This window comes from Rhinoderma darwinii, unplaced genomic scaffold (genome assembly GCF_050947455.1).
Source record: "Rhinoderma darwinii isolate aRhiDar2 unplaced genomic scaffold, aRhiDar2.hap1 Scaffold_713, whole genome shotgun sequence".
Classification (NCBI taxonomy): Eukaryota; Metazoa; Chordata; class Amphibia; order Anura; family Rhinodermatidae; genus Rhinoderma; species Rhinoderma darwinii.
The window spans coordinates 98,410-113,544 of record NW_027464274.1 but is presented as its reverse complement, the minus strand read 5'-3'; the positions used below and the strand labels follow the sequence as shown (position 1 = coordinate 113,544).

Here is a 15,135-nt window from a genome sequence, read left to right as displayed (position 1 = left end):
AGTATCACACATGATAGGATTAGATATACGGCTCAGCAGACAGTATCACACATGATAGGATTAGATACACAGCTCAGCAGACAGTATCACACATGATAGGATTAGATACACAGCTCAGCAGACAGTATCACACATGATAGGATTAGATACACAGCTCAGCAGACAGTATCACACATGATAGGATTAGATACATGGCTCAGCAGACAGTATCACACATGATGGGATTAGATACATGGTCAGCAGACAGTATCACACGTGATAGGATTAGATACACAGCTCAGCAGACAGTATAACACATGATAGGATTAGATACACAGCTCAGCAGACAGTATCACACATGATAGGATTAGATACACAGCTCAGCAGACTGTATCACACGTGATAAGATTAGATACACGGCTCAGCAGACAGTATCACACATGATAAGATTAGATACACAGCTCAGCAGACAGTATCACACATGATAGGATTAGATACACAGCTCAGCAGACAGTATCACACATGATAGGATTAGATACAGGCTCTTGCGCCTCCTAGCTGTGAGTCTGGGATAACAGGGCAGTTCCCTGAGTGGTTTCCTCAGGATACAGAGAGGAGACAGATGGGCTCTGCTGTGCCGGAGCAGCAGGGTGAGTGAGTGTGAGCGCCGGGGGGAGATCTGGGCGGTGCGAGGCTTCCGGCACAACACACGCTGCAGCCAATAGGAGCGCCGGGAAGTTTTGGGAGTTTCCCATCCACAGAGGAACATCAGCCACATATGCAGGGACCAGGACGGGCAGAGGCAGCAGACGAGCCCTGAGGACGCCGCGGCGGGTCACGTCCAGGACCGCAGACTCCGGTAAGTTCATCGTTATCTTCCGATTATAGATCTAATAGGAAAACTCAGACGACCGGTCGCTCAGGCGATATAATTGAAGACGACACGCCCCGATACGTTCCTCCGAAGTGTCTTTACCATTTTTCGTTGCATGAAAAAAGTCGCCTGAAAAGTGCGCAGCGTAATCATCACAAGTGCGAGAGCGGCTGCCGGGCAGCGACAAGAACCAGACGTCCGATACGTTATCCGCCATGACAGGTGTCGGCTCTGAAAGCACGAAAAAATTCCCTAAACTTATCGGTCGTTTCAGGTCTGTGCGCAGTTTCCTCCTGTGTGGCGGCGATATCGCGTTCGCCCGTACTCCGAAACCGTATTCCAATCTATGGGTTCATCACGGTCGTCGGATTTGGGGGTAATTAAGTTTCTACAGGAGACGACTGCGCTGATAACTTACAATTGGCGCTATTATAGCTACTTAGATACATGACGTGGCGCAGATTCTTTAGGTACTACTACTCCCAATGTCCGGGGTGTAATACGATGAATGTCCTGCCAATAAACGGCTTCTCCACGTTCATAGATAAATGTGTTGCCCATAGCGACCAATCAGAGCTCAGCTTTCACTTACTGAACTGCTGAGAAAATGAAAGTGAAACTGTGGTTGCTATGGGCGACGGCTGCGAGATGGTTCCAATACATGCGGGACACTGAGCGAGATTTACTAAGCAAAAATGCGCTAAAAATAATGGAGGTGACCGCGAGGTCCTCATTTCATGACATTATTTGGCGCCAATTACTGGCGATTATAACCGTAAGGGACACAAAATGGGGAGATTCATCAAAACCCATGCAAAAGAAAGTGGAGGTGTCGCCCATAACAACCAATCCGATTGCTGCTTTCACTTTCCTAGGGGTGTTTTAACCCCGCGTCCTCAGAACGGACACGCTGCGAGCGCTACGTCACGATTAGGGAGCACCTCGCTGTCAGGCCTTATTCAGACGAACGTATTGTACGTCCGCGTGACGCCCGTTTTCTTTAACGGCCATGAAAAAACAGGACGTGTCCTATTTTCGTCCGTTTTTACAGATCGCTCAATAGACTCAAGTCCATGAGGGATCCGTGTAAACGTGGCCCGTCCGAGTTTGCGCCCGTTCGTGTGAATCTGGCCTTAGAAAGGAGCGAATTCATTTGTTTTCCAATATGGCCGCCATTGGCACACTGTGCGGAGTCCATTTTTGGCGAATCAAATCCATAGATCCGTCCGCTGTGTCCTATTTGCCGGTATATGGGAGGAACTACAAGTCTCAGCGTGCACATGGAATCCTGGTGCTTGTAGTTGTTCTAGGTCCGGCCTAAATCGAGTGAAATTCCATTAGTCCGGCACTCAATAGTCCAGAATTCCTGTTGCACAAATGTTACTTTTCTAGGACTGTCCAATAATCCAGAATATCTGGTAATACGGCAGCTGGCGGGTCTGGATTAAAGGAGAACGGCAAAGTGCGGATTCGTGCTCCACACCATAAATGGTTACGCACCGCACGACGGGCACGGCCGGGTCTGGACTCTGTTTATTATATGAAGGGCACGATCTTGGCATGCGGCTCCCCCGCCGGAGACTGCGCCACCACGTTTATCTCTTCCTGATACATAATAAACAGACATGAGAAATATCCTGATCTACCACAGAACATAAAGTAATCCCATTATATCCCCCGACAGAAGCTTCCGGAGGCCAAGGATTAAAGGGAAAGAGATACTAAAAAAAATAGGATAATAGGTATGAGATAGATAGATAGATAGATAGATAGATATGAGACAGATAGATAGATAGATAGATATGAGATAGATAGATATGAGATAGATAGATATGAGATAGATAGATATGAGATAGATAGATAGATAGATATGAGATAGATAGATAGATAGATATGAGATAGATAGATAGATAGATAGATAGATAGATAGATATGAGATAGATAGATAGATATAGATAGATAGATAGATAGATATGAGATAGATAGATAGATAGATATGAGATAGATAGATAGATAGATAGATATGAGATAGATAGATAGATAGATAGATATGAGATAGATAGATAGATATGAGATAGGTAGATAGATAGATAGATATGAGATAGATAGATAGATAGATATGAGATAGATAGATAGATAGATAGATATGAGATAGATAGATAGATAGATAGATATGAGATAGATAGATAGATATGAGATAGATAGAGAGATAGATAGATATGAGAGAGATAGATAGATATGAGAGAGATAGATAGATAGAGAGAGAGAGAGATAGATAGATAGATATGAGATAGATAGATAGATAGATACATAGATAGATAGATAGATAGATAGATAGATATGAGATAGATAGATAGATAGATAGATAGATAGATATGAGATAGATAGATAGATAGATAGATATGAGATAGATAGATAGATATGAGATAGATAGATAGATAGATATGAGATAGATAGATAGATATGAGATAGATAGATAGATAGATAGATATGAGATAGATAGATAGATAGATATGAGATAGATAGATAGATAGATAGATATGAGATAGATAGATAGATAGATAGATATGAGATAGATAGATAGATAGATAGATAGATAGATAGATAGATAGATATGAGATAGATAGATATGAGATAGATAGATAGATAGATATGAGATAGATAGATAGATAGATATGAGATAGATAGATAGATAGATAGATATGAGATAGATAGATAGATAGATATGAGAGAGATAGATAGATAGATAGATAGATAGATAGATATGAGAGAGATAGATATGAGAGAGATAGATAGATATGAGAGAGATAGATAGATATGAGAGAGATAGATAGATATGAGAGAGATAGATAGATAGATAGATAGATAGATAGATAGATAGATATGAGATAGATAGAGAGAGAGAGAGAGAGAGATAGATAGATAGATATGAGATAGATAGATAGATAGACAGACATGAGATAGATAGATAGATAGAAGATAGATAGATAGATATGAGAGAGATAGATAGATAGATAGATAGATATGAGATAGATATGAGATAGATAGAGAGAGAGAGAGAGAGAGAGATAGATATGAGATAGATAGATAGATAGATAGATAGATATGAGATAGAGAGAGAGAGAGAGATAGATAGATAGATATGAGATAGATAGATAGATAGATAGATAGATGATAGATAGATAGATAGACAGACATGAGATAGATAGATAGATAGATAGATAGATGATAGATAGATAGATAGATAGATAGATAGATAGATGATAGATAGATAGATAGATATGAGGTAGATAGATAGATAGATAGATACAGGGGCGGACATACCGCATGTGCAGCCGGTGCAGCTGCACAAGGGCCCCGCGTGGGAAGGGGGCCCGTTCAGTGGCGTAACTACCACAGTAGCAGCCGTAGCAGCTGCTACGGGGCCCGCGGCATGGGGGGGCCCGTGTCGCCCTGACAGGCACATTACATTTTATGTACCAGGCCTGGCGGCACGGGCCCCCTCATGCCTAGTAGCATCACAACACTAGGCATGAGGGGAGGGAGGGGGCGGGGGCCCGGTGATAGCCGCCACACTGCACTACCAATCGGGAGGGAGGGGGCGGGTGCCCGGGCCCGGTGATAGCCGCTACACTGCACTGCCAATCTGGCACAGATGAATAGGACAGGACGGCGATGCTGGTGGTAGGAGGAGCGCTCAGGCAGGGGAGAGGACAGGGGGCGGTGCGACGTAAGACTTCGGGCGGCTGGACAGTACAGTCAGGACTGCCGGAGAACTCATAGGATGAGCGGAGGACAGACACAGGACGAGTGGAGGACGTGCAGACTGCAGAGGACAGGTAGATGAAGTTAAAAAGTTCATGTCAGAAGGGAGAAGTTTTTATGTAGAAAAATCTGCCTCATAATTCCTTCCGGAATTTTGAGGCATATTTTGACCTGCCGGTAGAACACTTCCCGCGTTTTTCATTGCGTTTTTTTGTGGCGTTTTTCGGCCATCGGGCCGTGGGCAGGGAAACGCAGCAAAAAACGCATTTTCTGCCTGCCATTGTTGTCAATGGGAAGTCAGAGACAGAAACGCCCGAAGAAAGGGCATTGCGCTTCTTTTTCCCGCATGCGGTTTTTACTGCTCGCAGGAAAAATTTCATGGATTTCAATGGGAGGCACTTTCTGACGTTTTTCGCGAAAAAAACCTCAGTGTGAACTCCCCCTAACACAGTGGCGTAACTACTGCTATAGCAGCCGTAGCGGCTGCTACGGGGCCGCGGCATGAGGGGGCCCGCGTCACCTGCCGGCACGGGCCCCCACCTTGGCCGGAATCTCCGCTAGCTGCCGCTATGGCTGCTACAGCGCGATGCCACGGAACACTACGGCAGAGCAGGGAGTATCTCCCCGCTCTGCCATTAAACATAAGACATGTATCCCCTATCCACAGGATAGGGGATACGTGTGTGATCGCTGGCATTGATAGGGAGAACGGGGGACCGAAAGTCCCCTGAAGTTCTCCATCACAAACCTCGGACTTCCGGGGTCTGTGTCGGCAGCTCCGTAGAAATGAATGGAGCGCCGGTCACACTTGAGCTGCGCAGACACCGGAAGTCAGAGGTGAGTGATGGAGAACTTCGGGGGACTTTCGGTCCCCCGCTCTCCCTATCAATGCCAGCGATCACACATGTATCCCCTATCCTGTGGAGATCCTGTGGATAGGGGATACATGTCTTTTGTCTTTTCACACTGTAGGTCGCATTTTTTTGAGTGATTGGGGGTGTATGGCGTTCCCTACAGGGGGGGGGCTGTATAGCGTTCCCTACAGGGGGGGGCTGTAAGGCGTTCCCTACAGGGGGGGCTGTATAGCGTTCCCTACAGGGGGGGCTGTATAGCGTTCCCTACAGGGGGGTCTGTATGGCGTTCCCTAAAGGGGGGTCTGTATGGCGTTCCCTACAGGGGGGGGCTGTATGACTTTCCCTACAGACCCCCCCTGTAGGGAACGCCATACAGACCCCACTGTAGATAACGCCATAAAGTCCCCCCTGTAGATAACACCATACAGCCCCCTGTAGATAACGCCATACAGCCCCCCTGTAGATAACGCCATACAGCCCCCTCTGTAGATAGCGCCATACAGTCCCCCCTGTAGATAGCGCCATACAGTCCCCCCTGTAGATAGCGCCATACAGTCCCCCCTGTAGATAGCGCCATACAGTCCCCCCTGTAGATAGCGCCATACAGACCCCCCTGTAGATAGCGCCATACAGACCCCTCTGTAGATAGCGCCATACAGTCCCCCCTGTAGATAACGCCATACAGCCCCCTCTGTTGATAGCGCCATACAGTCCCCCCTGTAGATAACGCCATACAGCCCCCTCTGTAGATATCTTGAGATTCAGTCCTGCTTGATAGGTAACAGTGCAGTAAGCTAAGCATGATAAGATCATCTAAATTATTGCATCTCAGTTGCATGAGTGCTTTGTGTTATATTCAATGATTCAATTTAACCTAAGTCTCTAAATGTGGGCAAAGAAAATAAAAAAACTATACTCACCTCCTCCCTCGCCTCCGTTCACCCGCCGCAGCCCCCATCCTCCTGTCTCGGTCTGTGTTACAAGTGTACAAGGCTGCACTGGTGACGCGCTGCCGATGGCACGTGACCGCTGCTGCCAATAACTCCTCATTGGTGTGCTGCTGAGGACAGTAGTTCCACAGCAAATCGCTGTTGAGGGCATTGATTGGCTGCAGCGGTCATGTGCCATCGACCGCGCGTCACCACAGCAGCTTTGTAAACACAGAAAGGGATAGGGGCTGCGGAGGGGGAACGGAGGCGCCGGAGGAGGTGAGTATAGGTTTTTCATTTTCTTTGCCCACATTTAGGGACTTAGTTTAGATAAGAATTTAACCCGGAAAAAAATGTGTTACTTGTGTTCTAAACTGGTAATAAAATGTACAATATAAATCTTCCTTCATAATTTTTATTAGTAAGGTTTATTTTTATATGCATATATATGTTTAGGTAACTTTGTCGGTATTGGGGGGGGGGGCGGGGGGGCCCTGGCACATTATCTGCACAGGGGCCTTTTGCAGTCTGTGTCCGCCACTGGATAGATAGATAGATAGATATGAGATAGATAGATAGATAGATAGATAGATAGATAGATAGATAGATAGATAGATAGATAGATAGATAGATAGATAGATAGATAGATAGATATGAGATAGATAGATAGATAGATAGATAGATAGATAGATAGATAGATAGATAGATAGATAGATATGAGATAGATAGATAGATAGATAGATAGATAGATAGATAGATATGAGATAGATAGATAGATATGAGATAGATAGATAGATAGATAGATATGAGGTAGATATAGATATGGGGTAGATATAGATATGGGGTAGATATAGATATGAGGTAGATATAGATATGGGGGCACTGTGGCGGTCGTGTCTGTCTTGTATTATAGGACACGCTGCAGTTTGAGTTACGGGATGTTGTTATAATTCCGTGTCTCGGGTTCCGTCTTCTAGAACCGCCGTCGCTGCAATGAAGGTCCCACAACCGGAGAAGACGCCGCTGTTTAAGAAAGAGGCCAATGGCTGTGTGTACCGGATCCCCTCCCTCATCTACATCACAGGGGAGGACGTGTTCCTGGCGTTCGCGGAGAAGCGTAAGAGCGGGAGCGAGGTGGAGGTGGAGAGCCTGGTCATGAGGAGAGGAATCTACAGGACGGGATACGTGTCGGTAAGTCTGCTCTGGAGATCTCATGGATCGCCCCGCAGGCACGTGTGGTAGCGCCCGGCGCTCGCCACTCCTTGCATGTGGCCTTTTTTATGCAACTTTTTGTATTGTTTCAATGTATCTAAAATAAAAATTTGCGCCACTTTACAAATAAATCTCTTCCCGTTCTGATGATCCAGCCCCTATGCAGAGCGATGTGTCTCCATGGTTACAGACCACAAATGACCCCTGTGTGTAGTCGGGAGCCGGAGTCCTGTCTTATTCTCTTCCCTCCGTTCCCTACTTATATTTGTTACCAACAGGAACGGGGACACGTTGGTCGGCCTGGGGAGCGGTTTCTACGAAACGGAAGATTTTTAGTCGCCTCTTTTTGTAAAGTCGCTTTATTTTTTTGAAATTTCAGATCGCTCAAAGCAATATTAAAAAAATTGGTTGCAGAAGTTGACGTGCCCTCAATGAGGCGGTGGCATTGGCGCTGCACCAGATTGCCCACATTTCTTAAGTCTTGCAAGTGATTTTTGCGTTTCAATGCCTGACCATTTTAAGATCTCTGCTTGCTGTCAGTGAATACGAGCGCTCTTGTTTATTATGCTGTCATGAGGTTTTGAGATAGTGCCGGGGATGACACTGGTCCTGGTTTTCTTGGGGTCTGGATTGATGGGGTCATCCGCGCTTAATAAAATTTGTAATTTTAACTGCAAATGGCGTAATTTAGCAAAAAATGTTAATACCGTGTAATCTCCTGCGCGGCCGCTTCACTTTGCCCTTCCAGTTTCTGTTTACATTGGCTGCAGTTGCGATTTAGAGAACAAGCATGTGACCGCGCCAGCCAATCACTGGCCACAGGGGTCGTGTGCCATACTTTTTATGATCATCGCTGTGGGCGATTCCCCCCCCCCATTATTCTGTTCTCACTGTAAGGTCCCTATAGTAAGGACAGTATATAGGAAAAATTCGGGAAAAAACCCGCCCTCTGGCAAGTCCCGCCCCAACAAACTCCGCCCTGTTAAATCCCGCCTCAACAAACTCCGCCCTGTTAAATCCCGCCTCAACAAACTCCGCCCTGTTACGTCCCGCCTCAACAAACTCCGCACTGTTACGTCCCGCCTCAACAAACTCCGCCCTGTTAAATCCCCCTCGACAAACTCCGCCCTGTTAAATCCCCCTCGACAAACTCCGCCCTGTTAAATCCCGCCTCAACAAACTCCGCCCTGTTAAATCCCCCTCGACAAACTCCGCCCTGTTAAATCCCCCTCAACAAACTCCGCCCTGTTAAATCCTGCCTCAACAAACTCCGCCCTGTTAAATCCCCCTCGACAAACTCCGCCCTGTTAAATCCCCCTCGACAAACTCCGCCCTGTTAAATCCAACCTCAACAAACTCCGCCCTGTTAAATCCCCCCTCGACAAACTCCGCCCTGTTAAATCCTGCCTCAACAAACTCCGTCCTGTTAAATCCGCCTCAACAAACTCCGCCCTGTTAAGCCCCGCCTCAACAAACCCCGTCCTGTTAAGTCCCGCCTCGATCCATCTACATAACCAAAGTCTCTCTGGAAAGTAAACTGCGCCATTTTAATCCGGACAACTCACCAGCTTTCCGAACTATTGCAATTGCTGATTCAGGATGATCCGGAAAATCCAATAGTCCAGAATCACATGGTCCGGCAGATTCCAGACTATCGGACTCCTGCTATAAATACTTCGTGAATTTGGGACTCTATTCAGCCGTTTCTCGGTCATATACGTAACTGGCAAAGCTGAGTGACTACCAATCTGGCCGCCATTAAAATCTACAGGCGTTTTCACCCAGCTTTCCTAGAATCCTGAGTAGCAAATCTATTTTGTGATGTAAATATATATGTGGGAGTTGGGGGTACTGTATAACTAGGCAGATTTGTCGCTCAGGGGTCTGGGAAAGCTGGGTATTTTTTTTTAATTTAAAGGAGAAATATAGTAATTGTCGTCTTTTGTCATTTTAGTGGGAAGGTCTTCAGAGTTTACACGACATCTGCCTAAAAAATCACCGCATGATCAACCCCTGTCCGGTCTACGAAGACGCCACCAAGACGCTGTTCCTCTTCTTCAACTGCGTCCCCAGCGGCGTGGCGGAGGAGCGCATGAGAAAGTGGGGGAACTGCTCCAAGCTCTGTTACTCCACCAGTACGGACTGCGGGAAGACGTGGAGCGCCCCCGCGGACATCACAGACGTGACGAGCGGCATCGGGAACCTGGCCACGTTCTTTGTGTCTCCTGGTCACGGCATCCAGACGCAATGCGGAAAACTCGTGGTCCCGGCCTACGTGTACGTCGGCAAATTTTGGTGCATTCGTTGGTGGTTCACCAAAGCTCACGCGTTTTACCTATACAGCGAGAACCAAGGCAACCGGTGGCGCATATCAGAACGGATCGAAAAGCACGAGTGCGGCGAATCGCAACTAGCGGAAATCATGTCTGAAGACGGTCAGAAAATGCTCTACTGTAACGCGCGGAGCCCCTCGAAGAAGCGGGTGGAGGCGCTGATGCTGCACGTGGGAGGGGAATTTAAAATCGCAGAGAAAAGTCGGAAGTTGAAGGAGTCGGAAAAGGGCGGCTGCTCCGGCAGCGTCTTGGGTTTCCCGGCTCTGGAACAACCGGGACAGGAGCGCCGCCGCTGGCTTCTCTTCTCGCATCCGGCAAAAAAAGAGCGCAGAGATCTGGGCATTTACCTGAACAAGTCGCCGCTGATGTCCGAGGCCTGGTCCAAGCCGTGGGTCATTCACGACGGCCCGTCAGGATACTCGGATCTCGCCGACTGTCGGGACGCTAATACATTCGCAATCCTGTTTGAGAGCGGAGCGGAGACGCCTTACGAGGAGATTAACTTTTGTCTGTTTACTGTGGAAGACGTCCTGGAAAATATCAACAAGAAGAAAAGCGTGTTCGCCCTATTCAGGAAGTGACGATATCAAGGACCAAAGGGCGTTCCACCCTAAAATCAAAAAGCACCCGCGTCGCCCTCTTCTTGGAAAGCTGGGTGACAACCAATATGGCCGCCATTACAGCTCCCACACAAATTATCATTTTTAAGGCGGTTTTATAGCTGAGGAGTCTGGGAAAGCTGGGTGACAACTCTCCCAAAATGTCCGGAAATTCTTTCCGCTTCATACGGCGCTTTCCTGAATCCACGGGGATTGTTAAACCGCTTTCCTAGCGCCGTGAACCGCCAATCTGCCTATAAACGCAGCAGGAGGGGGGGGGGTCGGGGATAAGTAACTGTATAACTACGTAGATTTGAGCATCTGCATTCTGGGTGATGGCCGTATTGGTTGCCACCCATCTTTCCTGAACTCCTGAATGTTACATTCTGGCCTAGTCAGTCAGTGATACGGGATATAATAGGTTTTTCAGGAGTCTTGGCAGCCATTTTGGTTATCGCTTGCATAGCTGCCAAGAACAATCCCGACTTTGCCGGGACTGTCCCTATTTTTTTATGGGAATCCCAGCGTATTTTTATCCTTGACAATGTCCCGCAAACGCAGGGGAGACTGTAAAGTTACCTGACCGCTGCAGCCAATCACAGGCCTCGGTGGTCATGTACCGTATTTACTGACATCCTTATAGGAGGAACTTTATAATTATACAGGAAATATTCGGGGAAAACGTGTATTATGACCGACCCCACCCTGCAAACCACACCGAAAATATGTGCACTGGTCACCCAGCTTTCCCACAGTCAGATGAAATGAAGACATTTTTTTTCCCTTAGGATTGTTTTCTGTAACGATGTGGAGGCAAAACACCCGGAACTGCAGCCGCGAGCAAAAATTAAAGGACACTTCCATGTCTAAGGAAAGATCAAAGCTGAAATCTGATTGGTTGCTATGGGCAACAAGAGCCTTCCCTGGGTCCCAAATGATGAGCAACCAATCACAGTGCAGCTTTCATTTTCCCACTGCAGCTTTTAACATGTAAGTAATGATCTGATTGGTTTCCATGGGAAACCCCTCCACCATTTTGTTGTGCACTGGTTTTCACACATTTGTATACATATATACGACTGTAATCAGATGTAACGTTTACATTTCATGTTATAGAGACAGTGGTGAGAAAAACAGCACCCGTAATATTAAAAAGGGGCATGGCGGCCATGTTATGTAAAGGCGCCTGTGACGCGGCCCTTGATTTACACAAGCAGCAGACAGGAGCAAAATGGCGGAGAGGTCACGTAATAAGATCATCAATCCTATTCGCCGGACAGTTTTGAGTCCCGCTCCGGATCTGCCCATAGTCGCCCACAAAACCGACCAGTAACTCCACCTTTTACAAGACAGACCACGAAAAACGGGGCGGTTGGGAGGTCATCATGACAACAAGTGACGCCCCTAAATTTTGGGGTTAAATCCCCTTAATGCCTCAACCACCCTTTAACCTTCTCTACTGATGTGATGTAACGCGCCCGTGCCTCAAATAACGACCTTTATATTGCGCTAACCGCTATGGCCACTTTTTTCTTCGATGGTAGGAGGGTAAAAAGGGAGTGGCTATCTAATGGTAAGTGATAGGACGAAATTATAAAACGATCATAAACCGGTCGCGGCACAATATTTAGTCCTGTGCATAAAAAAAAAATCTCACCGCCGCCGCCACGATGAATGGATGATCGCACTTCTAAAAATTTGCACTGATCGACTGGAATGGCTTTAACGATGAAGGTCATTGATGGAAAAAGTATGTGATCCCCTAAAATAGTGAATTACGGTTACCGGAGAGTTGCCGTCAGGTGTCGCGGCCGCTGTTACGGACGACTACTGCTGCGCTACCTCCAATAACGTTCATGACTCACCAGTCGGTTGTCACTGGCGGCAGATCATGGCCGGTCCTCGGCACCCACAGATATTACATTACCTTTAGACGAAATATCTATAATCGATATCATCCAATCAAAATTGTACAATCGAAATTGATTACTAGATTGGATGTATATTCTGTTTATACGTCAATTATGAAGTGAATATTATAAAGTCTATAACATATTTAAAGGGCCGGTGTCCAGTCTTTTGTCTTAATCATTGTATCATAAAAAGTCCTGTCACTTTTTAATAGACTTTACATTTCTATTCCTCACCATTTTAAGATCTCTGCTTGCTGTCAGGGACTGTGATCCTTTTTTTTTTACACCCAGAGGCTGAAAACCCATCCTGTTGTAATATTTCTCACATTTTCAAGATTTCTGCTTGCTGCCAGTGACTGGGAACATTCTTGTTTACATCCAGAGGCTGAAAACCTGTACAGACCTAAAACGTCTCACAGCTGAGGGTTTGTTACAATTGCATCTAGTCTAGATAATCCTGTGAGCAGCACGAGTCTCTCTCCTGTTCAGGCTGGTTATATCACAGAGGATTGTCTAGACAGGATACAATTGTAACAAACCTTCAGCTTTATTTGGTCAGGGCTGGTTTTCATCCTCTGGATGCAAACGAGAATGTTCCCGGTTCCAGTTTCATACGCCAGTTTGAAAATAATGTGCGTGGAGTAAAACGCGCCAAATTTTTTAAAGGCGCCGCTTCTTAATACATTTGGTGCCTTTTGGAGCGCCTGAAAGTCAGAACATGAAATCTAGGCTAGTTATGAGCAGGCGCAGGTTTACACAAAAAATGGCGGCATTGTCTATCGCCTTAATACATTTGTCCTAAACATGGAGACCACGCCCACATTTTCACGTTTTGACGCATTTCATGCCAAAACCGGCGTAAATACATGGATAAATGTGCGCCAAAGTCTATTCGAGATTAATTTGTGAGGTTAGGCGCTAATGTTGGAGGAGAAGGTCCGGCTCACAATCGGCGTTCAATTTATCCAAAAGGTGGTGTTATGGGGATGAGTTCAGGAATCGAGTTCCTCCACATCAAACTCCTCACCCCGTGTCTTTATGGAGCTCGTTGTGCGCACTGGAACGGGAAATGGCCGAACCCCAAACTGTTACCACAAAATTCGAAGCTACAATTGTCCAAAATGTCTTTTTATTCTGCAGCATTAACCCTTCATCGGCAATAAGGGACTGAACCCTAAAAAAATAGATGCACACGTTACAGTAGTCGCTATGCATTCCGGCAGGTAACGCTCTTCTGGCATGCGCCAAACCCAGATTTCTCCATCACGCTGCCAGATAATGAGCCGTTATTCCTCCCTGCATGCTGCTCCAGAGTCCAGTGGTGACGCGCTTTACACCACTCCAGCCGCTGCTTGGCATTGTGTATGGAGAGCTTAGACTTGTGTACAGCGACCATCGAAACCCATTTCGTGAAACCTTGGACACTCCGTTCTGGTGCTGATGTCACTTCCAAAGGCAGCGTGATACAACGGAGGATAGGCCATTATTGCACACCACGCGCTTCAGCGCTGGGCGGCTCCGTTCTGTGAGTTACATTGTCTGCTGCATCATGGCTGAGCGGTTACTATTCCTAGACGCTTTCACTTCACAATAATATCACTTACAGGTGACCAGGAAAGATCTAGCAGTATTAGTGACCACCAATACGCCTTTTCACGTGATTCACTACTGGGCTTTAGGCTAGGCTGACGCCTTTTCACGTCAGCCTAGTCTAAGTCCTGCACGGGTCTCCCGTGCAGGCAGGAGCCGGGGCTCTGCTGTCTAATGACAGCTGAGCTCCGGCTCCAACGCCCGCGATCGAAGTTTACTTCGATCGCGGCCGTTTAACCCGTTAAATGCCGCCGTCAATAGCGACCGCGGCATTTAACTTTGTTTACAGAGGGAGTGCGCTCCCTCTGTCACCTATCGGCGGCCCGCGAATGCAATCGCGGGTCTCCGATGGGGTGTCATGGCAGCCGGGGGACTGATAAAAGCCCCCAGGTCTGCCCTGGACATATGCCTGTTAGGACGCGCCGGAGGCACGTCCTAACAGATTGCCTGTCAGATTTACACTGACAGGCAATAATGCTCTGGTATACGAAGTATACCAGAGCATTATAGCAGCGATCGGAATATCGCACAGTAAAGTCCCCTAGTGGGACTAATAAAATCAGTCATCAAAGTGAAATAAAGATTATTAATAAAAAGTACAGTAAAAAAATAAAGAAAACCATTTTTTTTCCATAAAAAGTGGTTTTATTTAGTAAAAGTGTAAAAAAAAAAAAAAAGTACACATATGTGGTATCGCCGCGACCGTAATGACTCCATTAATAAAGTTAATATGTAATTTAAACCGCAAAGTGAACACCGTAAAAAAAAAAACGCAAAAAACCATGGCGAAATCGCAATTTTTTTCCATTGTCCCCCAAAAAAAGTCATAATAAAAATGAATCAATAAGTCCCATGCACCCCAAAACAGTACCATTCAAAACTACGTCTTGTCCCGCAGAAAACAAGCCCAAAAAATCACTACATTGATGGAAAAATAAAAAAATTACGGCTCTTGGAAAGCGACGATGCAAAAACAAATCATTTTAGTTCAAAAGTGTTTTTATTGTGCAAAAGTCGTAAAACATAAAAAAACCTCCACATATGTGGTATCGCCGTAATCGTACCGACCCATAGAATAAAAGTAACA

At 46.3% G+C, this 15,135-nt stretch overlaps 1 protein-coding gene across 1 annotated transcript; it reads left to right on the top strand.

The window, feature by feature from the left end:
- Positions 1-650: 650 nt before the first annotated feature.
- LOC142729198 (sialidase-3-like) lies at positions 651-12,606 on the top strand. Its single transcript, XM_075849242.1, has 3 exons — positions 651-838; positions 7,379-7,592; positions 9,568-12,606. The coding sequence occupies exons 2-3, from the start codon at positions 7,395-7,397 to the stop codon at positions 10,525-10,527; spliced, it is 1,158 nt and encodes a 385-aa protein (XP_075705357.1). The 5' UTR covers positions 651-838; positions 7,379-7,394; the 3' UTR covers positions 10,528-12,606.
- The last annotated feature ends 2,529 nt before the right edge of the window (positions 12,607-15,135 follow it).

Coding starts and splice junctions, on each gene's coding strand:
- LOC142729198 (XM_075849242.1), top strand. CDS start 7,395: ATGAAGGTCCCACAACCGGAGAAGACGCCGCTGTTTAAGAAAGAGGCC. Junction 7,593..9,567: donor ACAGGACGGGATACGTGTCG/GTAAGTCTGCTC, acceptor TTGTCATTTTAG/TGGGAAGGTCTTCAGAGTTT.